This window comes from Pseudochaenichthys georgianus, unplaced genomic scaffold (genome assembly GCF_902827115.2).
Source record: "Pseudochaenichthys georgianus unplaced genomic scaffold, fPseGeo1.2 scaffold_534_arrow_ctg1, whole genome shotgun sequence".
NCBI lineage: Eukaryota > Metazoa > Chordata > Actinopteri > Perciformes > Channichthyidae > Pseudochaenichthys > Pseudochaenichthys georgianus.
In genome coordinates, this window is record NW_027263095.1 from 10,776 (window position 1) to 35,495 (window position 24,720).

At 42.3% G+C, this 24,720-nt stretch overlaps 1 protein-coding gene across 3 annotated transcripts; it reads left to right on the forward strand.

The window, feature by feature from the left end:
- The first annotated feature begins 408 nt into the window (after positions 1 to 408).
- On the forward strand, positions 409 to 24,319 carry LOC117443086 (ATP-dependent RNA helicase DDX3X-like). 3 transcript variants are annotated; one of them, XM_034079024.2, is made up of 21 exons: positions 409 to 575; positions 678 to 750; positions 2,745 to 2,799; positions 3,475 to 3,522; positions 4,085 to 4,144; positions 8,858 to 8,965; positions 9,986 to 10,109; positions 10,728 to 10,841; positions 12,078 to 12,177; positions 13,120 to 13,255; positions 13,638 to 13,735; positions 13,822 to 13,920; positions 14,461 to 14,621; positions 14,906 to 15,050; positions 15,297 to 15,441; positions 16,039 to 16,083; positions 17,050 to 17,231; positions 18,274 to 18,391; positions 19,379 to 19,532; positions 20,526 to 20,647; positions 21,355 to 24,319. In XM_034079024.2, the coding sequence occupies exons 2-21, from the start codon at positions 706 to 708 to the stop codon at positions 21,471 to 21,473; spliced, it is 2,178 nt and encodes a 725-aa protein (XP_033934915.1). In that variant the 5' UTR covers positions 409 to 575; positions 678 to 705; the 3' UTR covers positions 21,474 to 24,319. The 3 variants fall into 3 exon arrangements, with proteins under 3 accessions (XP_033934915.1, XP_033934916.1, XP_033934917.1); XM_034079025.2 differs by lacking the exon at positions 4,085 to 4,144; XM_034079026.2 differs by lacking the exons at positions 4,085 to 4,144; positions 8,858 to 8,965 and having other exon boundaries at positions 411 to 575.
- The last annotated feature ends 401 nt before the right edge of the window (positions 24,320 to 24,720 follow it).

Below are 24,720 nucleotides of genomic sequence, written 5' to 3' on the forward strand. Positions count from 1 at the left end.
ACTAGCACAGTACTTTCATGCATATATAATGTTAAAGCAGTTATTTGATATAGGATTCTAAAATGTGTTAGAAGGTGTTAAAAAGTGCTATAACTTGTTGTACTTCAAGTGTATTGTGTAGTGGATTTACTTTTTCACTTCTACTTTAAGTGCAGGATTGTTTAACTTTTACAACTCTGTATAGCTTCTTTTTTTTTGCTCAAGTTATTGTCTGAGTACTTCTTCCAATACTGCATTTTATATGTAATATTTATTTTATATAGGCCTAATGTTGGCCTTTTTGTCTTTTATATAACAAATACTTATTTCCACCACTACGCCAATCCAACTGAAGAAACAAAACCTCGCGATACTTGCGCAACAGAGCGCCGGCCTGTGGTAACAGAGGTAATATCTCGCGTTACTTGAACACTCGGTGTCTCATTCCACCACGGTCAAACCTGCCGGCAGAGTTCCTGTTTCTTCAGCTCCACACTCATCATCTTCATTTGGAAACTTAACAAACGGAATTTATATTTATATAACACAACATCGTTTTATTTATTTAAAGTAATCGTCAAGCTAACTTTTTACAGGTAACAGTTGGTAACCGTTTGGTCGAACGTAATTTGTAACAGAAAAAAATTATTAGCATTAGCCGGTTTTCGTGCTAACAAAGAAATTCCTTTTCTCTTCAGAAATAATCCCCCATTACGCTCTTTAGTTATGAGTCATGTGGTCGTTGATAATCCACACGGTCTAGATCAGCAGGTGAGTGCCTCTTTTAAACTGTTTCCATGTTGTGTTTTTCTTTAAAATTGTGGTTAATTTCTTCTACGCACATGTACGTTTCGATGAGAAAGAAGCTACTGTTAGCATAGCATCGAGCTAAAATGGAGGAGATGATTTCGAGAGGATTTTTGTGATGGCGGAGCTCGTCTTTACGACACCACAATGCCACTTTAGTGATGTATTTCACTTACTTAAAAGGCCAACACTTGTATACGACTTTAAAACATAACCTAAGTGTTGTGGAAATGTATTTTTATGAATGGAAATGTACCCGGTTGGGTAACATTTTTGATCTTGCCGGTATCCTGCGAAGGCTAATGTTAGGCCTCTCAACCTGAAACGTGGCGCAGGAGAAAATGTTCGGCTTCGTTTTTTAGACTCCATTAATGTTTCTGTTGGTTTAATTAATTAAATAAAGCAGGGACTAAAGTCTGTATAAGCTACCTAACTGCTAGTATAATGGGATATTATTGAAATATTGTACATTATGTTCTGAATTTGTCTCCATTTCCCTGTTTAATGGCCATTGACTGGTTATTTTAGGAGAAGCAATGGCATTACATTTACACTAGTTGGTCTTAGGTCGAGTATATATAGTTCTTTTATTGTTATTCTTTGATATTCAGCTTGTTCACCATTAATGATTATGGAACATGACTCAAATGAATGTAATGTGAAGGTACTGAGGTCATCAGGCTGTATAACCGGCTTTTACTCTTAGTTTAAATGGATATTATTGAATATTATCTTTTGATTTTGCCTGCACTTCCCCGTGGGCTGGTTGTTGGATAAGTTAAGTCCATTTTAAAATGGATTTGTTCTCAAAGACCATATGTAATACAAGAAGAAGCAATTGCATAACATTTGCACTGACTGTCTTAAGTTGTATCACCTTTTCTTTGGGTACAATGGTTTTAAGTCACCATTAAACATCACTAAAGTAATTAAATGAGGTTCTAAAGTCCCCAGTTTGAATTAGCTGTTTTTACTCCTAGTTTAAATGGACACTACTGAATTTGTTAGAACTTGTCTGCATTTCCCTGTTTGATGGCCAGGGACTTAATTAAGCTAATTGTATAACTCACCCCCACCCAAAGACTCTATTATAAGAAGAAACAATGGCACAGATGGAGCTTTGGTCGAGTATCTGACTGTACAACTTTTCCATTCATTAGTTTCTTTTCTTTTTGTCTTTGGTAACAATGGTTTTAAGCCACCATTAATGTTTCTGAAACTCAACTCTCGATGCATTAGTAAATAAATAAAGTACTGTCACAAGTAAAGTCATCAAGCGGTGGTTTTTAATCTTAGTTTAAATGGATATTATTGAAATAGTGTGTATTTCCATTTGCATTTCCCTGCTTGATGGACTAGATGTTGGCTGTTGCATATATATTTTAATTTATTTGTACACTTTACCCCCAAAGACTATGTAACAGGAGAAGAACATTATTTGATGTTTAACAAGTCGGTTGTTTTATAAATTAATCCAGTTGTTTAACACAATTCCCCTCAAGACTGTAATATCAGCAGAAACGATGACAATGGATTGCACAGATTGGTCTTTGGTCAAGGAGCTCACCGTTTAACATTTATCTATGATTGCCATTTAAAAAACAATTCTCAAACTTGTTTCTAAAAGAGGGAGAACGTTGTCTGAAATGTAAACATATTTTTATTTCAACAAATTCATCATAGTGCGCTCTATGGATATGGCCATTTGGACACCGACTACCTAAGTGTAATAAATGCTTAGTGCCATGTGTCCGACCGGCTAAATGTAAGCTAGTTTTGAGATAACACGGAAGTGAAAGTGGAGCTGAGCGCCAAACGTTTAAAAGGAGAAAGATCCTATAATCATGTTATTTCATTGATGGCCATCTCCTTATTGTTTTACTTATAGTTTCTGTCTCGATAGTGAATGTTAACTTCAATTTGAACCATATACTTACACTTTCCTCTATTTTTTGTAGCTGGCTGGACTAGACTTGAACAACGTTGACGGCGGAGAAGGCGGGGGAACTGGCAGTAAGTATTTAAACTGATTTGATGAAAACAGGTCGATGTTAAAACTGAGATTATCTCCATTGTGTCCTCTTCTAATTCTGTTTACTTTTTAAATAGTTACTGTTTTATGGATTCATTAAAGTTATGCATGAAATCAATATTTCTCCTGTTTTTCCAGGAAGTGTGAGATGTATTTTAAAGTAGGGAAGGTACGAGAACCGAAAGTACTTCTGTAACAAGTTGAAGCAGAAATAGTTCCCTGATAATTTGCATAAAATCTGCAAAACTACAGTTAGTCTACCGCAGCTGGCAACAGAGGCTATGAGCTTGCCTTTTTAGCAAACATACATTTTAACAATCTCAAGATGTGTTCAAATGTAATCCTGTGAAACAATTATTTAAAGGAGATGTTTTTACAATGTAAAATAGTTTGAAGTACATTTATTTATTAAGTTGTAAATTACAATTGCTTCGGTGAGTCATAGTGTTTTTATTGTTGAGCCATACAAATAGTTTAGTAGATACATTTTCAATTTCTCATATAATTAACACATTGACTTATTGTTCCAGCTCTACTTGTAAAATGTTTTCTTTGAGTGAAATGTATATCTTTACCTTATCAATAATCGTAGATATCCAAATGCATCATTATAGCAAGTATTACAGCGCTTGACGTGTTCTTCCTCCTCTTCCCAGGGCGTTACATTCCACCTCACCTGAGAAACTCTGGCGCACCTAGAAATGGTGAGTTTAATCTAAAGCTCTTGCTAAGCCTCGGTCAAACCATCAACACGGGTTTGTCTCGTGGTGTTCTTGTTAATGGTGAAAGCACAGCTGAACGGAAATTGGTGAGGCATTATTTCAACCAGAAAAGCAAACTGAAATCTATTGTCTGATGCGCTGCAGTGTTTTGCTGCCGTTTGAAAATGAGTTGCACAGAATGAGAGCCATGTCGAGTGGGGTTTTCTGTGCATGGTGGCTTGGAGGACGTGGCTGTAGCCCCAGACTGATCATTAGAACAAAAACGAAGCAAAATTCAATTTATCTGCGACTCCTCTCATTGGTTATCTCAACTTCTCGCCTCGCACATCTGGACAGAAGGAGTGCTGGCGATTGGCTGCTCTCATCAATGTTTTTGTATCCAGGAGGAGGCGATTTAAACATGTTCTGCACTAGTTTGAGCCGATTGAAAGGCCTTAAATCAACATGCATTCTTTGCCTGGCGTAATTGGCCAGTTAATTAAAAAATATTGGAAACTGTCATTGCACACTTTCTTTCTCGTTTGACTGTTTTCTTATTCCACAGCAGGAAATGCTTATTCCGCTGGTACACAGTACGGTTATTCAGTGGCACCAGTAAACCTCTGTAAGTCCCTTCCGTCTGCTTTTCGCTGAGGGCAACCCTGCATTTCCAGATGCATGAAGTAGCCGTTTTACAAAGCCAGTGCAAAAGGGGAAAGTAAATGATGGGCTCGTGATTAATTGATGTGCTTTTTTCTGCTGGGATGAAGAGAAATTCCATGCCGGGTTAAATAATGCTTTTCTTACGCAAGGTGTCAGTTAAATAATTTTTTCACCACATATGCAAGCCCATATTTCAACTGCGATGTCCCTTAAGTTTCCCCTTAGCAGTTCCCTCAAAGCATGGCAGGCAAAGACACAGAAATAACTTTACAGCAGGATGGGATGACTGTAAGATTGGTAACTATTGCTGTCAAGCTGCATGCGCCAGAAGTCACGGGAGAGTCTTTTTATAGCCTGCTTCCCTACCTTTGCTCAGGTTACCCAAGAGCTTGCCTTTTACCGTGCCTACAGTGGGGGTTATCCATGTGGTGTACTTGACCTGCATGCCAAGCCATCTACTTAAAGTGTCCATAGCTGAACACAGAGGCGATGTGCCCTTGCTTTGCCGTGGTCACTTCCTGGAAAGAGCAGCAGGGGTCGGGGCTAACACAGCGTTAGGTAAAGCTTGAAGTTGATGCATGGTGTCTTCGAGACTGCACTGCCTAGAGGCTGTCTTACTAATACGGAATATGCAGACGTGCAGTCATGATGTTCAAAGTGGGTTTTATATTACAGGACACTGAGCTTTACGTTGCCTTTGTTTCCTCCTCAGAGACAGGCCCTTGCTCACAGCATACTAAAGTACTATGTGCTGCGTGCAACTACTCCAATGTTCCCCTTTAGATCTTTCAGGGCGCGTTCACACCCAATAGTCCGCTCTCAGGTGCGCACCAGACGACAGTTTGTTATTGTTTCATTTCTCAGAAGGCGGCAAAACTCAAACGGACTATAAACTTTAAACACAAGTCATGTGCTCGGAAATGCTGTTCACCCATTGGTCAGACATTAAGGGGGTAAAAACGCAAACCCCAGCAATTTCTACCGGAGCCTCCGCCATGGAGCGTCGGCACTTTCGGCAGGTTATTCTCATGCTGCTGTTAATCTGGAGATCAACAGACGCTAGCGGCCCGTGTATATGATTATAATCAGACAACGTCCGTTAAAAAACATTATAACACAATGAGAGACGTTCTGCAGTCAGGAGGGACAGGTGTTCTTACTTTTATATAGCTGACGGAGCATTTATACTTGACACGACACTGTTCAACACTTCATTCTGCTTCACTCTTTCACTAAACAACCGCGGATGTCTTGAAAGACTCTTTCGCTAAAGACTTTGAAGACATCCGCGTTCTTGTGACTCGTAAATACTGCGCTTCATATGTTTCGGTGCGGACTGCGTTCACACCAGCGATGAACCGCTCCAGAGTTCGCAAGCAAGCGGTCCGAGACCACCTCTTTTAGCGGACCAGAGTCCGGTTGTTTAGTTCACTTCAGAGGTCTGCGTTCACACCGACCCAAACGAACCGCACCAGGCAGCTAAACGCACCGGGTTCGATTCAACCGGACTGAACGAGGCTGGTGTGAACGCGCCCTCAAACAACCTCTGCTCATAGTCACCTCTGATTGCTCTGATTGGAGTGTTTGAAAGGGGCGTTTTGTTGAGTTCAAAGTAGAGTGGGTTTTCTTCAGCCGTTGCTATTTATTGTTGGCTAATGACGCATGATGCCTTCACGACTGCACTGCATCACGGTTTGAGGCCATCTCTGCAGTGACAGGAAATAATCAAGGTGATATGCAAGGTCAACATTGATACTCTCTAAATGCTGTTCAAACAATAATTAATCTGCAAAGAAACTAAGATTACGTTGATGCATCCATCAACCAATCACTGCAGTAATTAAGTGCATCCTTCCTTTGTATTAGTTACTTCTCTTTGGTGTGAAGTAAGACTAACTTTGGTAAATGCTCGCTGCCCCTAAATGCTCCTGGCCCGTCGTGTTAGAAGGCGATATTTGTTTTTAAGTTGAACGTAGAACTGAACCAGGATTGTTCTTTCAGTAAAGCGGACTGTCTCGGGGTAATTTATAGCCCATGTGAAGCTCTTGGTTATCAAAAGTCAAAGGAGTCCTGTGTCATGTCGTCTTTGAAGCCGAGCAGTCCCGAGGGATACGAGCAGCGCTCCGAGCTGAACAAGAGCTTCAAATGACGGCGAGACGCCCCCTGGAAGATATGACGCTGTACGAAGGAACATATTCTTCTTTTACAAGCACTGCTGGATTCCCCTCTTGCTTAGACTTACAAGCAGGGCTGGGAATTGATGAGATGTATTGACATCGATGCGCAATGCCTGCGGTAGAGGCGTGTGATGCATTTCTTCCCAGAGAAGCAGAAGAGTATCAATAATTGGTCATTGAAGGTTTTTTTTTTAGGTGGTTCCTCCTTGGATTTTTGTAACAGATTGCAAGCTTTCATTTCCTCAGCGTGACTAAAGGACGAGTCATCGTGCAGTGTAACCAAATATAATTAGGCGCTCGTGGTCAATTGGATATACAAATGGCATGCGATCACGCATTTCTCTCAATGACATCATGCGTGCGAGTTCTTTTTTTCTCCACCGTGGGTCTGATTACAAACCTGAATATGGAGTTTCTTGTTGTCAAGAAGGCCCTTATCCCGACATAACGGGTTTAGGAATACTTATGATTAGGGCTGTGCAATTTAATCGATCTTGCGATATATATCGATATTTAGTTTTCCGAGAAAGTATCGATATTTCAGCCACGGGTATCGATACATTAAGTCTGATAACTGTGTTCGTTATACTCGCGTCCAGGAGAGAAGCTTTAAAAAGGAGACTAATTGAGTCTCTGAGAATGTTCAAATGTATACTTTAATTAATAGACAGCGCGGTAATGTTACAAGCAGAAGATGGTTCAGTCAGAAACAGCTGTGTTCTGGCTCTCGTGAGCGAAGGGAAGAGAGCGAGCTCCACCTCTCCAGCTGTTAAATATCCTCCGCTGAATCCTCCCTGTGGGCCGGTTGGCGCTGCTGGGGATCGGCCCTCCACGTCTCCAATGTTCGTTGTTGCGCATTACAGAGGATTCAGACATTAAATATATAACTAAATACGCCTTTTCTCCTCCTCATCTCTTTCATGACTTTTCATTTCATACATTTTAAACGCTGTAATCAATACTCCAAAAATACCTCACGGCTGGTATCATTTCCGGTAGTTCCGAATGTTGTCTCATGCTACCCACGTCTGTAAACAAACGTATTCAAATAAACTGTACCTTCATTTAATATTCAGCAATAATAATATCTCGACGTCTATAGTTGTAGTGTTGAAATCAGTAGGTTTCGGTGTGCAACACTCCGTGTCACATCGCTACTAAATTCACCTCTATAGGAAATTGTATATTAGCCACATGCTAAATGCTAACCGGAGATGAAGGATTTTCAGAATAAAAGCTCAACAACTGGTTGTGCACAACTACTTCAGGTTTTTCAGTATAAAACAGCATTTAAACTGACGGTATGTTTATGGTACTTTATGCCATCAAAACATTGATTTTAATTTCTAACAAGTCCCATTCAAATCCCCCGTGTTCCGCCACCTGCTGCACCTTTTCATTATCCATTGTCCATTGTGATGCTGCACTTTACAGCTACAGTTTGCACTGTTTCAATAAATGAAACTAATTTTCTCACCACATCTTTTGATTCATTTTGTCCAGCATTTGCAAGCTGGAGACTCTCTGTCAGAGCGTGGATGCTTTCAGTTTTCAGTTGAATTAAATCAATCCAAGTCACTGGAACACTCACAAGATGTCACCAGAATCCCACTGTCCCTTTAAAATCTTTCAGAAAACGATATAAGTGTATCGAATTATATCGTATCGTTGGCTGAATATCGTGATATATATCGTATCGTTGGCTGAATATCGTGTATCGTATCGTATCGTGAGATTAGTGTATCGCCACAGCCCTACTTATGATACTACTCGACTTGCAGTAAATGTGTTGAAATCTTTGTACCCCTAAAGTAACATTTAGACCCGTCATTTAAAGCTGCGCAACACATCGGGTAAAGTCTTTGTAACCCTTTCGTTAGAACGCTTAACGGCAACATTGCTTCAGAGGAGAATAGTCACCTGTCGTTTTGAACTGTGTGAGAAAGTTTGGCTGCGAGTGCACGAGGTGCTTTGCATTGTTTTCAGCGTGCACATGCTGTACTCATGTACCTGGATTTGGAAAATGAATAACTTGCAACACTAACTTCGAATGTCTGCGCCCCACTTCTGCAATTACACTCTTGCTTTTTTTTAAATTGCAACGCAGCTCTGAGGCCCTACATACTTCTAAATCTGACCTGAATCCACATTTCTCATCAAATCTTTCTGGATAATGATTATTTGTAATCCAACTCCTTTGCATCCTTGCTCTTGTACAGGTATAGAACTTGCTTTGCATATGTTTGCCTACTTAAAATATTGAACAACGTCTGGATGTTACGAGACCTTTCAGTCCATGTTCAAGTCTTAGTGGAGTTGCTTGCATCCCACCTGTCAGTCTAAAAATAAGCCTGTCACTTTAAGAGAGACTAACGGCTAGTCAGGCCAATGTGAACTTGCTTTCTGGCGCCGATCAGTGACATGTGCAGCACTATGCTCTTCCTCACAAGCCTTTTTATTCTGTTTTGTTTTTTAAATGTGCCATCTTCCACCTGAAGATTCACCTGGATGGGACGGTGGCCGCAGCAATGGATATGTGAATGGTGATCACGACAACCGCTCTAATGGGGGCTATGGAGGACGAGGAGCCCCTCGCAATGATAGAGGTGGGCGAAACGCCTGCCGTGGTAACAGGGGTGGAGAGTCGTTTAATCGACCAGTGCAGAGTGCAGGTGGGGAAACCCCGCCTTGAAGTGTCTCGCCAAAGCCCTGGGGTTTGGAGAGGCGACAGAGTAGTTTAAAGGGATAGTTCTGATGGTTTGAAGTGTACTTTGCGAAGGTCTGCACACACGCACACTTTGGAGATACGAGTAGAAGCACAGCAGCAAAATACGATTATTCTGATCAAAAATCTTTTTATTACGTTTTGATAAGTAATGTTTGTCATTTAGAAGTGGAAATGAGACGATGGTCTGCACTGATTGTATGTACAAAGAGAAAAAAGTGCTTTATGGATCTAAATTTGTTTTGTTTTCTGCGATGGTGAAGCCATGGCTTTGTCCATAAACCATTAAAAGACTAGAAATAAGCTAGAGATCAAATAGCATTAAAAGAAAAAGTAGAACATATATATTGAATTACAAATTTACAGTAACATGACGCTTGGACGCTTTTCTCCAAAGCGACTCAATACTGTGGACAGGAGCCATTTGGGGTGAAGCGTCTCAGGGACACAACGACATGCTGACTGCAGTGGGGTTTGAACTGTGCCCCCCTGCCCTCAACACTAGCCCACTGCGCCACGTAACGAATGTACAAAGCAGGATATAACATATGCATAAGAGTGTGAGGAATGGTTTTTCTCCAAACCTTGTGCAAGCAGATCTCCTGCAGGTAGGAGGTACTTCACGCCACTTCAAAACTAAATCCCAAATATCCCTTTAAGAAGGAAGCATCTGCAAGAACAAGGGTGGGGGAGGGCCCCACCCTTGTTCTTGCAGATGCTACGAGACACCCTGCAATACGCAGAATGGATAAATAATTAACAGTAGCCCGTGCTCTTTAGTTTTAAAAAGGGAAAGAGCTTTTCCCCCCCGCCACCTTTGGTAAGAGAGTGGCGGCATTAGGTTTCAGCTGATTTTGCAGAAAGGACCTTCGCTGACGGCTCTTTGTCCGCTTGTTTTCAGGTGTAGGCAGTGAAGGAAACTTTGCAGCTCCTCGTGATGCCGCCTACAACAGCTTTGGCGGACGCAACAACGATAGGTCAAAGTCCACCTTCTTCAACGACCGTGGGTCGAGCTCAAGGGGAAGGTTTGTAGGAATTATTAATATACTGTTTTTATGTTGAAAAAATGCAACAACAAAGAAGGACAGTGAATCCTACATACATATTTCTTCGGTACAGATACTTCAGATTAATGATGAGAAATGTGACGTCTCTCAAATGTTGTCAATCACTTCGCCAAGGCAACATCAATCAGAATCATCATTTCTTTAAAAGGGACGTAATGGTGCAAGTAAAACGAGTTAACTTGTATACATGTCAGAAACCAGAATACTGTACATTATAACAACGTCCTGTATATTGTAATTATCTAGAAATAAATGTCAATTATGAAATTCTTATAACAGGTTTTCTGAACAAATATCCTTCGTTTATTATTAATCGCCGATGATAACCTTTCAGTTGAGGTGATATCTCTCGAAGGCACACTTCTTATTCCAATGATACTCAGTATTCAAATGGGCATTATGTGGGTTGTTCTGAGCAGATTCGCCACCCTTAATGCAAAGACCATTCCCATTGCTTTCTCTGTTTGTTGTGTAGCAGATGTTATACTTCTAAGATGCCAAACCGTCTTGTAGCATGTTCTAATGTTTAGTTGCAGTTCAGATATTAATAGTCGAATCCACCCTGATTGTCTACAGTTATAGTCGCGGGGGTTACTCCAGCGGCGGCGGAGGAGGAGGAAACCGCTGGTCGGACGAATCCAGAGACGAAGATTGGTCCAAGCTCACCGCTCCCAACGAGCGCCTGGAAAAGTAAGATCACTCATCAATACTCAAAACGATTGAGAAAAGTCTCCCTGGCTTGAGCTTCAGCCTCAGGATCACATACAGAGCATCAGCTAGTTCCTGAGCAGTGTCCTTCACATGCTGTGAAAATCAAAATCCTCACTTTTTTTCTCAAAATCTCAAAAAATCTCACTTTTTCTAAAACATCTCCAAATTCTGTCTTTTAAAAATAAATCCTCACTTTTTCATATAACTCACATTCCGCCTTTTCTCAAAATGCTCACTTTTTCTCAAAATCCCCAAATCTAACTTTTTCTCAAAAATCTCACTTTTTCTGAATATTTAAAAATGTTAATAAACACCGGCTTGAGCTTGAATCTCAGGATCCATGTATCTGTGATCCTGAGATCACATACAGAGCATCAACTAGTTCCTGAACAGTGTGTTGGCTTTTTTTAATAAATCCTAAAATGCTGACTTTTCTCAAAATCTCACTTTTCTTCTGTGAATCTCAAAAAATCTCACTTTTTTTCTCAAAATCTGACTCTTTCCAAATACTTAAAAATGTTAAATCTCACTGGTCCCCGGCTTGAGCTTCAATCTCAGGATCCATGTATCTGTGATCCTCTCCAGAATGGAAGTAATAATCGTTATATTTATTATAGCGCTTTATCAAAGACTCTCAAAGCGCTTTACACACACAGATCACACATGTAATGGTCATCTACTGTGGACAATACCCACAGGAGCAAATCCGGGTGAAGTGCCTTGCCCAAGGACACAACGGCCTGACGCAGTGGGGCGGGTTTCGAACTGGAGTTCCCCAGCACCCCCTTGATCTGATGATCAAAGGCACAGACCACTGCGCCACCCGTCCCTAAGTAGTCCTCACATACAGAGCATCAGCTAGTTCCTGAGCAGTGTCCTTCACATGCTGATATCCAAGAGAGGGAGTCACACAGTCACAAGATGGAGTAGAAAGCAGTATTCAATGTTTACTTCAGATTAGCTCCACGTCAGGAATGAGCATGCTTGATGTCTTTCTCCATAGAGGCTGAGTCATCATGTTAATCACATAGCTATCATCTTCCTCAAGCAGTCCTGATGCTCTTCCAGGTCACCACACATCCTGTCATGTTCACAGCTACTGTTGATACCTCTGTTAGCATGCTACTCTCATGTTGGATGAGCACACTCAGGATTTCCCAACACTGAGAAATCAAACATGTGAATTCATGTGTAACTCTTTTTCTTTCTTTCTAGTGAGCTGTTCGGTGCAAGCAACACTGGTATAAACTTTGAGAAGTATGACGATATTCCCGTGGAGGCCACAGGAAGCAACTGCCCGCCTCACATCGACACCGTGAGTCTTTAACGCTGTGATGCATTCCAAACAACAAACTGATATCGAGTGCTCGAACCAACTTGCAGCGTTGGTCAGGGAGGCAGACCGTGAGCCAGAGTGGAGACTTTCCTCTTTAGCCCCGTTAATTGTTAATTGTAATTATCGTATTGCGGTGGCCAACATCCTAACAGTTTGTCTTGTAACTCCAAATGTTCCTTTCCCTGGCCACATGGAGAGCTTGGGAGGCAGTGAAACAATCCACTGGATGTTTTGATTGCTCTTGAATGTTTTATTTCCAAAAAAAAATATCCCTTTGTGTGAAGCTGAGCGGCCCAGACCAAGAGAGGAGGCAGAACGTCCAAAAATACAACCCGACGTGGGCATTTATTAAAATCATGGGCACAAAGTTCACCGCCTCAATCCTGCTGTTCTCCTTTCACACATCCTGCAGCCACAAGGATCTCTCACACACACACACACACACACACACACACACACACACACACACACACACACACCCACACACACACACACAGCCCTCTCCACAGACAGAGAAACAGAGCCTGAATACACACACTCTAATCAGCACAACCAGACACAGGTGAGGGGGGAGGAGACACCAGGTGCACACATTCATCAGCCACAGACAACCTACTGTGCAATCACGCTAATAAAGTGCCCTATCACCCGGCCTGAAGCGTCAGTCCATTGTAACGTGAACTTCAGCAGCAGATCCTAATAATCTGTTTGACTGAGAATAAGGCGGCGTGTCGATGCCGGAGGTGCTGCGAGCTGTATTTGGGTCGTTATGTACCCATTCGTTTATCTTGTCATGCTACTATATTCTCAGCTCTCGCACATGTGTTGTGATATTGGGCCAATTGCATTCCATTTCCCTAATCTGGGTTTTAATTCAACGTTGAGTCTCTTAAACTGACGGCATGTCTGTGTATCCTGTAGTTCCACGATGTTGACATGGGTGAGATTATCATGGCAAACATCGCCATGAGCCGTTACGATCACCCCACCCCGGTCCAGAAGCACGCCATCCCCATCATCAAGTCCAAGAGAGACCTGATGGCCTGCGCGCAGACTGGTGAGTCCTTCAATATTAATGTGTCTTTTTATACAACAAAACCATGCGTACAAATGAATTAATCTCAAACTGAGGAAAGGAGAATACGCTGAACGCCTATTTCCATTTGCAGAGACATGCCTAACCATCAGAAAACACTACGTTGTCTCGATCACATTCACTTATAGCGACGACATATTCTCAGTGCTTGTATTTGAGAGCTTAAAGTAGATCAGCAATATAAAACACTTGATGGACATAAATTAGCATGTTTAGCCACCTAGCTGTGGTTTGGTTATAATATGCACCTGATCTACTGAGATGGATCATTTATGGTCTTACCTGGCTCGCATCGGTTTCATATTTAAATGTCTAAATAACTACATGTCTAACCTGCTTTCAGGCTCTGGTAAAACGGCTGCCTTCCTGCTGCCGGTGCTGAGCCAGATCTACAGCGAAGGCCCCGGAGAAGCTCTCGCAGCATCGAAGAACGGAGGACAGGTACTTCAGATAGTGAACCGTGTTTGGAAAGTAACCTGTATATATTTTGGATTTGTTTGTTCTAAAATATGTTGTTTCGCGCTCAGGATAGTGGAAGGTATGGCCGCCGCAAGCAGTACCCCCTCGCCATGATCCTGGCTCCCACCAGAGAGCTGGCCTCACAGATCTACGACGAGGCGAGGAAGGTGAGGAAATCATTTAAATTAACTTTATCCCTTTTTTCTTTCTATGTTTTTAGTTTGCCTACCGCTCACGTGTTTCCCCCTTCTTTCTATGTTTTTAGTTTGCCTACCGCTCACGTGTTTCCCCTTCTTTCTATGTTTTTAGTTTGCCTACCGCTCACGTGTTTCCCCTTCTTTCTACGTTTTTAGTTTGCCTACCGCTCACGTGTTTCCCCTTCTTTCTACGTTTTTAGTTTGCCTACCGCTCACGTGTTTCCCCTTCTTTCTACGTTTTTAGTTTGCCTACCGCTCACGTGTTTCCCCTTCTTTCTACGTTTTTAGTTTGCCTACCGCTCACGTGTTTCCCCTTCTTTCTACGTTTTTAGTTTGCCTACCGCTCACGTGTTTCCCCTTCTTTCTATGTTTTTAGTTTGCCTACCGCTCACGTGTTTCCCCCTTCTTTCTATGTTTTTAGTTTGCCTACCGCTCACGTGTTTCCCCCTTCTTTCTATGTTTTTAGTTTGCCTACCGCTCACGTGTTTCCCCTTCTTTCTACGTTTTTAGTTTGCCTACCGCTCACGTGTGCGCTGCTGCGTTGTGTACGGAGGCGCCGACATCGGGCAGCAGATCAGAGAGCTGGAGCGAGGCTGCCATCTGGTGGTGGCGACACCCGGACGCCTCGTGGACATGTTGGAGCGCGGGAAGATCGGACTGGACTATTGCAGGTAAATAGAACACAGAAAACCACATTTTAAAGGTGTCCTATCAAGGACCCAGAATCAGCACTGTAGCAACAGGAAGTGAAATAGAGGGATGTCTTCAATGCATGATCTGTTAGGTATATTGAGCAAAACACTCCATAGACATGTTTTTTACATCCGAGACCTCCAATATATGCCTAAAAATACTATAATAGATCTTTAAAACAGCTTTTCTCCTTACGGGAATCACCTGGTTCAACGGTGTGAGCTTTAGATATTAAATCTGAAGTGTGTGTGTGTGTGTGCAGCTTCCTGGTCCTGGACGAGGCTGATCGTATGTTGGACATGGGTTTCGAGCCCCAGATCAGACGCATCGTGGAGCAGGACACCATGCCGCCTAAAGGCATCCGACAGACCATGATGTTCAGCGCCACCTTCCCCAAAGAGATCCAGGTAGGACATTCAACTATACATCGAATATTATGATCAATATCAGTTGATAAGGTGAAGAAAGTGAGAACGCTTGTAGTTGCTCTCAACACAAGCTATTCAAATGCTAACATTGAGTCTCATAAGCTAAGATGCTTTGAGCCACGTTTGTAAATAAAACCCTGAGCGTGGAAATGTTTCCCTCGGAGACTAACTTAAGATAGTTCACACAACCATTCCCTCCTCCAATCCTTTCTCTTTGTTTATTAGATCCTTGCTCGTGACTTCCTGGAGGATTACATCTTCCTGGCCGTGGGCCGTGTCGGCTCCACTTCAGAAAACATCACCCAGAAGGTGGTGTGGGTCGAGGAGAACGACAAGAGGTCCTTCCTGCTCGACTTGCTCAATGCTACAGGTGAGAAAAGCATGCGGATACATGTAAACACGGGGGTTTCTGCCTCCCAAGAAGGTCCGTTAGGCTCTCATGTATCACTGTCGTAATATCGAGCTAATATTGACTTTGAAAACATATCTGCTAACGAGTCACAAAATGACGGCAACACGTTATGTTAAGGTACACCTATTCACCATCAACTAGTTGTTATTTAACATATTAGACTCAAACTACTAGGTTATTTGTTATGAACAAGACTTCACTTTAAAATAGGGAACATATTCCGAGTTAGAAACATTAACACTTGTTTTATGTCTTGTTACATTAGAATAGTGTTATAGGAGAATCAAAACTCATGTACAGCAACTTCCTTACTTACAATAAATCAGCACTAATGGCTAGTCCTTGTAGAATATGGTCATGTATTAATGAGTGTTTCATACTGACTAATAGAGAGCTAGTATGCTAGATGGTGACTGTGTACCAACATGTCATGTAGGGGTGGGGAGCGTGTGCCGTGTTTTTAGAGGGGTTGTTTAGCTTCTCGTGTTGATCTGAAGTTGTCATATCTGTGAAATGCGAAGCCTTACATTTCCGGCCGGTTTGGTTTTCTCTTAGTTATTCCCACTGATGAAAATGTGCCGGAGGTTCCAGAGAAACCGGGTAAGTGTGAACATCTTATAACCATTTCACTCTGACCCCCACAGAGACATCGCATCCCACAGATCATCCCGTCCCCCCGAGCCGTGCCTCGTTTTATGAGAGCTTCTAGCCCCAAACATTTCCCTGTAAATAGACCGTAGTGTTGGCTGCACTCGGCAGAGAGTGTGTTATCGACACAAAGGTCGGCGCAGTTTCCATGGAATACAAAAGCTTCTCCAGATCCAGTTCGAACTCACAATACACTGCTGATTTGCACTTGGTGTAAAATCACAAACACAGGACTTCTACTTAAATACAAGGGAAGCACTTTGCTTTTGTTCTGGTGCAGCTGAAGCTATGGAAAGACGCCATGTATTAAACACACCTGGCTCTGGGGTTAAGCCGAGTTCCTGTTATCAAAAAGAGAAATCCACGCAAATATCACCCGTGTTTATTGAGCTTGAAATCGGTGCATATTCAGGTTATAAAGAAAGGCATGACGAGTTGTATAACTTTATTTTGAAGGTGCCATCCAAAGGCACCTTTTAACTAAAGCAAAGCTGTTGGAATTTCCCTCGTTGCCAGGAACAGAAACCTGTCGATTATTACCTGGATGTATTGAGCTCAAAGAAACGACTTGCGCTCTTAGCCTTTAAAGAATGGCGTAATCGAAGCAGGACGACTCACTCCAATACAAATAAGGCAGGTTTTTAGACAAACATTGGTAGCAGTATCCCATCCCGCTACATCCTCTTATCTCAAGCATTTTAAAGATGTAATAATTGTTTAGCATAATGATGGATCTTTAGTAATGTTGTGGACCCTTCTCCATTCCATAGTTTTAAGTTCCCGCTCCCATCCCGTAGTCTCTGCCCTTTGACCCCCTGTCGTGAATGATCTTATGTTTTCTCTCTCCTCCTCTCGTGCTTTCTGTCTCGCTCTCCTCCCCTTTTCGTCTCGTCCTCTTTCCGTTTCCGCGCCGCTCAGGTAAAGAGTCTCTGACGCTGGTGTTCGTGGAGACCAAGAAGGGCGCGGACGCCCTGGAAGACTTCCTGTACCACGAGGGCTACTCCTGCACCAGTATCCATGGAGACCGATCCCAGCGAGACCGAGAGGAGGCGCTGGCCCAGTTCAGATCCGGACGCTGCCCCATCCTCGTGGCCACAGCTGTGAGTCCTCACTTTAGTTACTTTAGTATGGCACCTTTCACAGAAATACAATTCTCAAGAAAGAACACAAGGAATTTCTTATATTTGTAATAAGCAGTAAAGGGGTTGTTGATAACGGATATATTTCTAAAAGCAACATTTAGTCACACAAACAAAAGTATATTGATGAATCTAAATGATGGTATTTATTTCCTAATCAAATTGTCAGTATATTAGATATGAGATTATATATGAATACATAGCTGAAATATTAATTATACAAGCATTTTGGCCGTTATTGAGAACCGCAGTGACGCGTCCTAAAACCCGGAAGTAAGTTAGCATTTTTACCACGTCCGGTTCCTGCGATAAAAAGCAACGCATTTTCTCCATAGGGTTTTGGAAAATAGCTGTTTGACACAAATTGAAGAGACGCATCACGTTTTGTTCTACGACATTAAATCATCAGCAGTGATTTCTGAAGAGTTGACGTGTCTGAGAAACGATGGTTGTTACCAAGTGGCTGAACAGGACTACAGAAGTCGTGGAGGCCGTTGTACGTCATTACGCCGAACACGTGAACACTCCTCTAAGCTAGTTTCTGTTCTGCTTGAGAGCAAGTCCCTGCCTCCTGCAAAGTGTTCAGACAAACGCTTCAACTCGTTCCATTTAGAGTCTGTGTGTTTGAATATGGATCTGAAGTTGTCGTGACGTTGAAGCGGCGGCCCTGCTGGAGTTCCTTTATAGCATAACGTTAGCATTTTGCTTCTCGCGACTAGATTTATGCTTCGAAAATGATAAAAGTAGACATGTGGAGATTATCCGGCTGAACAAACCGTGACCGTCTCTTAAATGTGTCTCAACCACAGACCTGATTTCCAGCTATTCTCCAAAACCCTTTGCATTTCGTTTTTGACGAAGGAACCGGAAGGAGTTTACTTCCGGGGTTCAGGACGCGTCACTGCGGTTCTCTATAGACATCCCAATTTCATCTTGTTTTAATATTTGCTTGAAGCCATCACCATCTTGATATTTAATCTACATGTGTTTGAATCTCTCCCAGGTGGCTGCCAGAGGTCTGGACATCAGCAACGTGAAGCACGTGATCAACTTCGATCTGCCCAGCGACATCGAGGAATACGTTCACCGTATCGGCCGTACGGGACGTGTGGGAAACCTGGGTACGAAACAACTCTTTATTTTAAACTAAAACTCTTATAACGCCTTTTGTAATATGATGGGCATCTGAAAGGAAATGTATATTCGACCCCAAAAAACAGTTAACTGAATTTACACATCCGATAAAGAAAAAAGTTTTAATAAATACATTTTCTAATAAATGTAGAAACCAAGTCGAATTTGTCCAATGTATTGAACGGGTGACCACAGTTGACAGCCATAGTTGACCAATGATACACAAGTTTAACTTTGCATAGTTTTGACGTCATGTTTGTTGTGTAGGACTCCGTCGTATACATGTTATTACTCCATTGGATAGGGCTGCACGACATTGGGAAAAACTGATATTGCGATATGAAGAAATACAGGAATTGAAGAAAAGACCGGTTTTTCCTTTCTTGAACTGTAATGCCACAATTGGTATTTTTCTAACTATATTTAACCGGATGAAGGATTTTAGTCACGGACGTCTGGATCGTAAGTTATCAGCGCAACGAGCCGCTCGGTTAGCAGCGCATGGAGAAACCCATGAAACTACTTTATTCAGTGCTTTGACCTTTAATCGCCGGGTCCGTTTTCACTGGAGATTTGATCGGTGGTTTGCTGTCACTCACTCAAGTTCCCCCGACGTGAGAGCCGCGCGAGTTTTCCTTTTTAGCAAGCAGCAAAAGAATTGTAACAAGACGTGTTTGAGTTCATTTGCCTACTTAATATCGCACGTCCTAAAAAATAATATATATATCGCGCGTCCTGCGATGTGAATAATGCGATTATCGTCACGACACAATATATATCGTGCATCCCTACCATTTGATATGTAATCAGCTCGGGCACCCCTCATTAAAAAAAATTAAGAAGAAAGATGTTCATAACTCGAATACCTGAATCATTTAGAATATTCGATTAATCATTCCCATCCCTACTTTTTAACAGCCATTACTACTCGATGTACGACTGTCTAACCTCGCTCTGTGTTCTTCTTTGGTCAGGTCTGGCCACGTCGTTCTTTAACGACAAAAACAGCAACATAACCAAAGACTTGCTGGACATCTTAGTGGAGGCGAAGCAGGAAGTTCCCTCATGGCTGGAGAGCCTGGCCTACGAGCACCAGCACAAGAGCACGACCCGAGGGCGCTCCAAGAGGTACGGCCACTCTCTCAGAGGAGCACTGCAGGCGCTGTGGACTCTTTGTATCTTTGGGTGTGAAACCTCAGAAGTTAGCTGTGTTTTAAACGACTCAACTTCTGATCTAATACGGTTTTATCCCACAGGAACACCTTCAAATCATTCATCTCTTTGCTTCGCACATATTTATCTGTTATTACAATAAGCAGTGTTTTATTTCACTGAGGACGCTCCAAGAGGTACGACGAGTTCCTCCTCTTGGAACATTCACATTGTCGTCTTGCACACTTTTTATATCTTACATACAACCTTAGAAGTTAGCTGGTTTTGTCCTGTGCATTTTAAAACCACTCTAAATCTGATCAACCAATCAGTTTTGCCCCAGAGGACTCCTGAGCCTTCACGCCTTGCATACATTCATCTTATCTTTATTAGAGTAAGCTGGTTTTGTCCTGTGCATTTTAAATGACTCGACTTCAAACACTTCGGATAGTTTAATCCCACATAAGGCTGCTGTCCTCCCGAGTCTTCACACTGCGGCGTAGCTGTTATCCCTGAACGAAGACATTTCATTTGGTTAAACGGGGATAGCCCGGCGACCTAGCTACTGAAGTTTACACAGGACAAATAATAATCAACCAATTTCCTTTCAACATAAAAAGTCTGTATTTAACCCCAAATAATAATCAGTACATTAAACAACCTCGTGTCACAGACCATTTACCAGAACACCTTAAATCCAGTAGATACAAATAAGTTAACTCGCAAAACATCAATCACTTACTCCGAGAGCCTGCGGTTGTTTACACCATGGGATTGACGGTGGGGGGGAGAGAAGTCTTTATGTGTCTTTTAGCTTGATGTCTTATATATATTTATGTTGGAGGAGCCTTAGTCTTAATGTTGTCGTTGCATATCTACACTGTAGCTGCTGTGCGTATGACAGTCCTTTGAACCTGTACCCTGAGATGTTCTGTGCATTAACGACAACACTCGTACGTTCTCCTGCAGGTTCGCCGGTGGTTTCGGAGCCAGAGATTACCGCCAGACGCCCGGAGGCGGACCCTCCAGCTTCACTACGCCCCGTGGAGGTCGCAGCGCTGGAGGAGGCCGTGGATTTGGAGGAGGCGGAGGTAAGAAACACTTCCTGCTTTACGATCACACAGTTAAAACAACATATTGATCATTTGGAGACGTGCCTAATCTTAAAGGTCACCTATTGTGCAAAATCCACTTCTTCATACATCACGGCCTGGAGTGAGCTGTTGCTTTTACAAAACTGTTACCAAGTGTGGCAATATGAAAGAAATACACACTCCAATTGAAATGGTTTTTATTAGTAAATAATGTTCAAAATAAAATAGTCCCTTCTGCTCAGAACATAGTGCGAGGTGGTTGCTATGCAACAACACTAACAGCTAGCGAACATATTAGACAGACAGCGTTGATCGATTATTTGGCCATTTATTTACAGTAATGGGTATGTTGCCGTTTATTGTGCAGCCACTGAAAACCTGTCCAGCATCAGTAGCATGGCTAACGAGGTTACTTGTTGAGGTTGTACTCGGCTGTTGCTCGGCGTGGCGAGAATATTGCCCCACTTCCCCAGTTGGTCTGCCTGCTCTTCACGATGCTCTGCATGTCGTCGTTTAGGTGCTTTCTGGAGATCGGCACTCCTCCACAGTGAGGCCTCCCCGGAGGTCCAAGTTAGCCTGACATGTTTCCATCCTCAGCTTCGTTAGTTAGTTTCGTGACGGACGTAATGTAACGGCTGTAGCGGACTCCAATACTCCCTGATGTTACATCTCTTCTCTAACCTCACCTCTTCGTCTCTCTTCAGGTGGATTCGGTGGTGGCGGCGGAGGAGGCTTCTACGGCGGAGGAGGAGGAGGAAACGACGGCGGTTACGGAGGAAGCTACAGCAACTCCGGCAGCGGCACGGATTGGTGGGGGAACTAGTCGCCGACAGGAACGGGTTGCCTTTTTTTGCCAACCGCACCCAATGGAAACCACATGTTAACTTAAAGGCCAGACCATAACTAAATAAAAAAACACACCCTTTACCCTGTGTAGCTTCACTGACACACAGTACATTACCAACCCTGGTTCTCTGCCATTCGCTTTCCTCTACACAAAGGGAAAAGTGCAGCAAAGCAGCGCTACGCTAAAAACAAGAAAACACGGAAAGCCACCAGCAGCACAGAGACTGCAGCGCAACGGGAGAAAAACAGAGAAACGCACCTCAGAGCGAGCATGGATGCTGACGTTGCAAAATGTCCGACAGCAACTTCGGACTTCTTTCATTGTTATAAAAAGTATTTTTGTTCTTTTTTGTGGAAATAAGGCGGGAAGAAACAAATGGAAAGAACACCTGAGGATCATTTGTGTGTTAATGTACTGTGCCTTCTGGAGTTTAGACAGGAAATATAAATATATCTCCATGTTTTCATTCCACCAGATGGCCAAGAGCTTTCTCTCTCTTCAACAACAAAAATAATAATTTGATTTTACGATGTTTGGTGAAAAAAGAAAAAAGGTTTAAAAAAAAAAAAAAGAAGGAAATAAGCAAATCCAACCTTGGCAAACACGGGGGTATTGTGGTTCTGACGTCATGATTCCATTTGAACTTCAAATTTAATCCCAGGAACATCTCGTAGCCTTTTCGATAGTCTACAAACAGCTAATGGAGCCATTACCAAGTCTAACTCCAACTGGACCACTCCGTGAAGCATTTTAAAATCCGAAGGGACAGCGTTTTCTTTGTTTCGCTCACTCTATCCTGGACAGGCTCCTTTTTAAATGGATAGTCTTTGAAAAAGCCATTCCTGATGTAATCTTAAGAAACACGAGAAGTCATTAAAGCTCCGACGCGAGAATCGAAGCTCCAGCGCGTTTCAAAAATATTGACTTGACAGTGTTACGGCAGCTAGTATGTTACCAAGTGCTAGCTATCGTTAAAGTGGGCGGTGTTTTTTGTTTCTTTGTTTTACTTGAGACATTTTTGGTGGTGTGTTGTGAAATCAAAAAAAAAAAAAGGGGTTTTTTTTTTTTTTTTTTTTCTTAAAACAAAAAATGCCTGCCATCTTTGAAAGTGAAGTTCAAAATGGCCGCTGCATAAAGGACCACAGCATCGGGGGGGCACAGCGTGGTGTTAGTGTTTACTGAATCAGCCGCTGACGGGGGAGGGGGGGCGGCCCCATCATTGGTATTCTACGCTTGCAAGTGTTTTGTTTTTTGGTCAAGGAACAGGAAGGACACGAGAACTGAGTCGCAGGCTTAACTTAATTACAAACGTTTTCTCTTTTTCAAGCTGCGTTGGAGGCAGGGTTCATCACTGAGGTTTATCGGGGAGAACAGCGCAGGGTAGAGCGACACTTTTCCTCCTGAAAAGATTCAGTCAGTGCATCGTTACCGTCGCGGCCTTGGCTTCCCCATCGCCGCGCTGTGACACTGTGGAGGCGGCCGAAACATGACGGGCCGTTTCCTCTAAATAAAGTCAGGTATATAAAACTCTGTGGCTCCGTGAAGCCAGGCTTTTCCTCTCAAAGAGGAGCAGCCAATCGAGAGGGGGAGACAACGCTCCTCATCGGGTGCCTTGAAAACCTTTATTTTGTTTTGTTTTTACTTTTAAGAAATTGATCTAAAAAGCGGATGCACTGGCTAGTGTTGAGAACTTGAGATTGAATGGTGCTACTTGATTTAGGCCCTTGTTCGTCGTCGTGCCCATCAAGTTTTACAAGAAAGTTATTTTATTGCACATCTAGAGTTTTATATAGATGTCTTCTTGGATATGTGTCCTTAAAGCTTCCAAATATTGTGTGTGAGGAGATTGTGAGAAAACGACGCAGCTTGTTTACAAAGGGGACAGGTTCTCAACGTTTAAACCAGGATTTATTTGGGACCAGGGGATTTAGCAGTCTTGGGGGGAATTTAGCCATTTGCACAGATTTCTAGATTCTACTTTTGCTGCTAGTTTTGTGTAATTTATTAAGCATTTTTGACAAATATTTATTTTTGTAAGCCTCAAAGTGATTCTTTGAAAGTTTCAGAAACTTGACCAAAAGACAGTACAAAAAACACTGGCACTTGAATGTTGAATGTCACCTGTATGCGTGAAATTTATATATTTCGGGGTAGTGTGAGCTTTTTAATGTTTAAGATACATTGGACTCAGTAAATAATATCCACAGCTGTTTTCAGGGCCTCCTCAGGGCCGCTCATCTTATCTATATAAATTGGTCAACAAAATTTGAAATGGAATTGAACCAACATGCCAAGGTTTGGAAATAAAGCTGTCAGAGCATCAAAATCTCCTGAAGCATATCAGTGCTGACTCTCCAATCGTGTGATCTTATCTCTAATTTGACCTGATGATTTTCTCCAGTGAATGTCTGGCACATGGCAATCCTTAAAGAAACAAACATGTGGTTTATTCTCATTGTTGTATTTTGCATATATGACGCTTCTGGATATTTTTTTTTCTGCGTGCACGTGGAGAACGTCGTTGTTTTTCCTGCGTGAAAAACCTTCGAGGCGTTCTCCACGTTCCCTCGGAGAACCCCGGAGCTCTTTAGACGTAGACTTTGCTTTCTGTATTAGCTTAGAAGCTACTTGCACTGCATGGGAAATACTCAGCTGTGCAAACAAATTGTTTGATTTTACCAAAATAAAATGTTTGAATGCAAAAAAGTTCTCCTGAAAACTCCAGCATGTTTCCACTGTCTCCTAGAATCTGTAGCAGCAGCTGGTTTAGGACGGCTTCACTTCCTTCGGACTCGATATAAAGTTTTCATTTTGTAAATTCAGCTGTGTGCTTCGTGTTTTGTCAAACCAGGGTTAGCGGTGGTAGGAACTTGATTCACTGTTTTCTCCTTCATGACCCAAAAAAGGAGTTGAATGTTAGAAAATGAAGTCAAAACCTAATTGGGATTTATTTATTTACTTAAGTCAGAAATATGTTTCCAGACTTCAGACAAAGCTAGCTACAAATGTTAAGGAACGAGAATAATTAAAATGTGTGCTTCGTGTTTTGTCAAACCAGGGTTGGAGGTAGGAGAAACGTTATTCACTATAATTAGCGAGAGCGTTTTAGGTGAAATAAGTCAAAAGAAATATTTGTACAGGCTTTAGACAAAGACTACATTTTAAGAACCGAGAATAATTAAAAATGTGGATTGTTTTGTCACACCAGGTTAAAGGTTGTAGA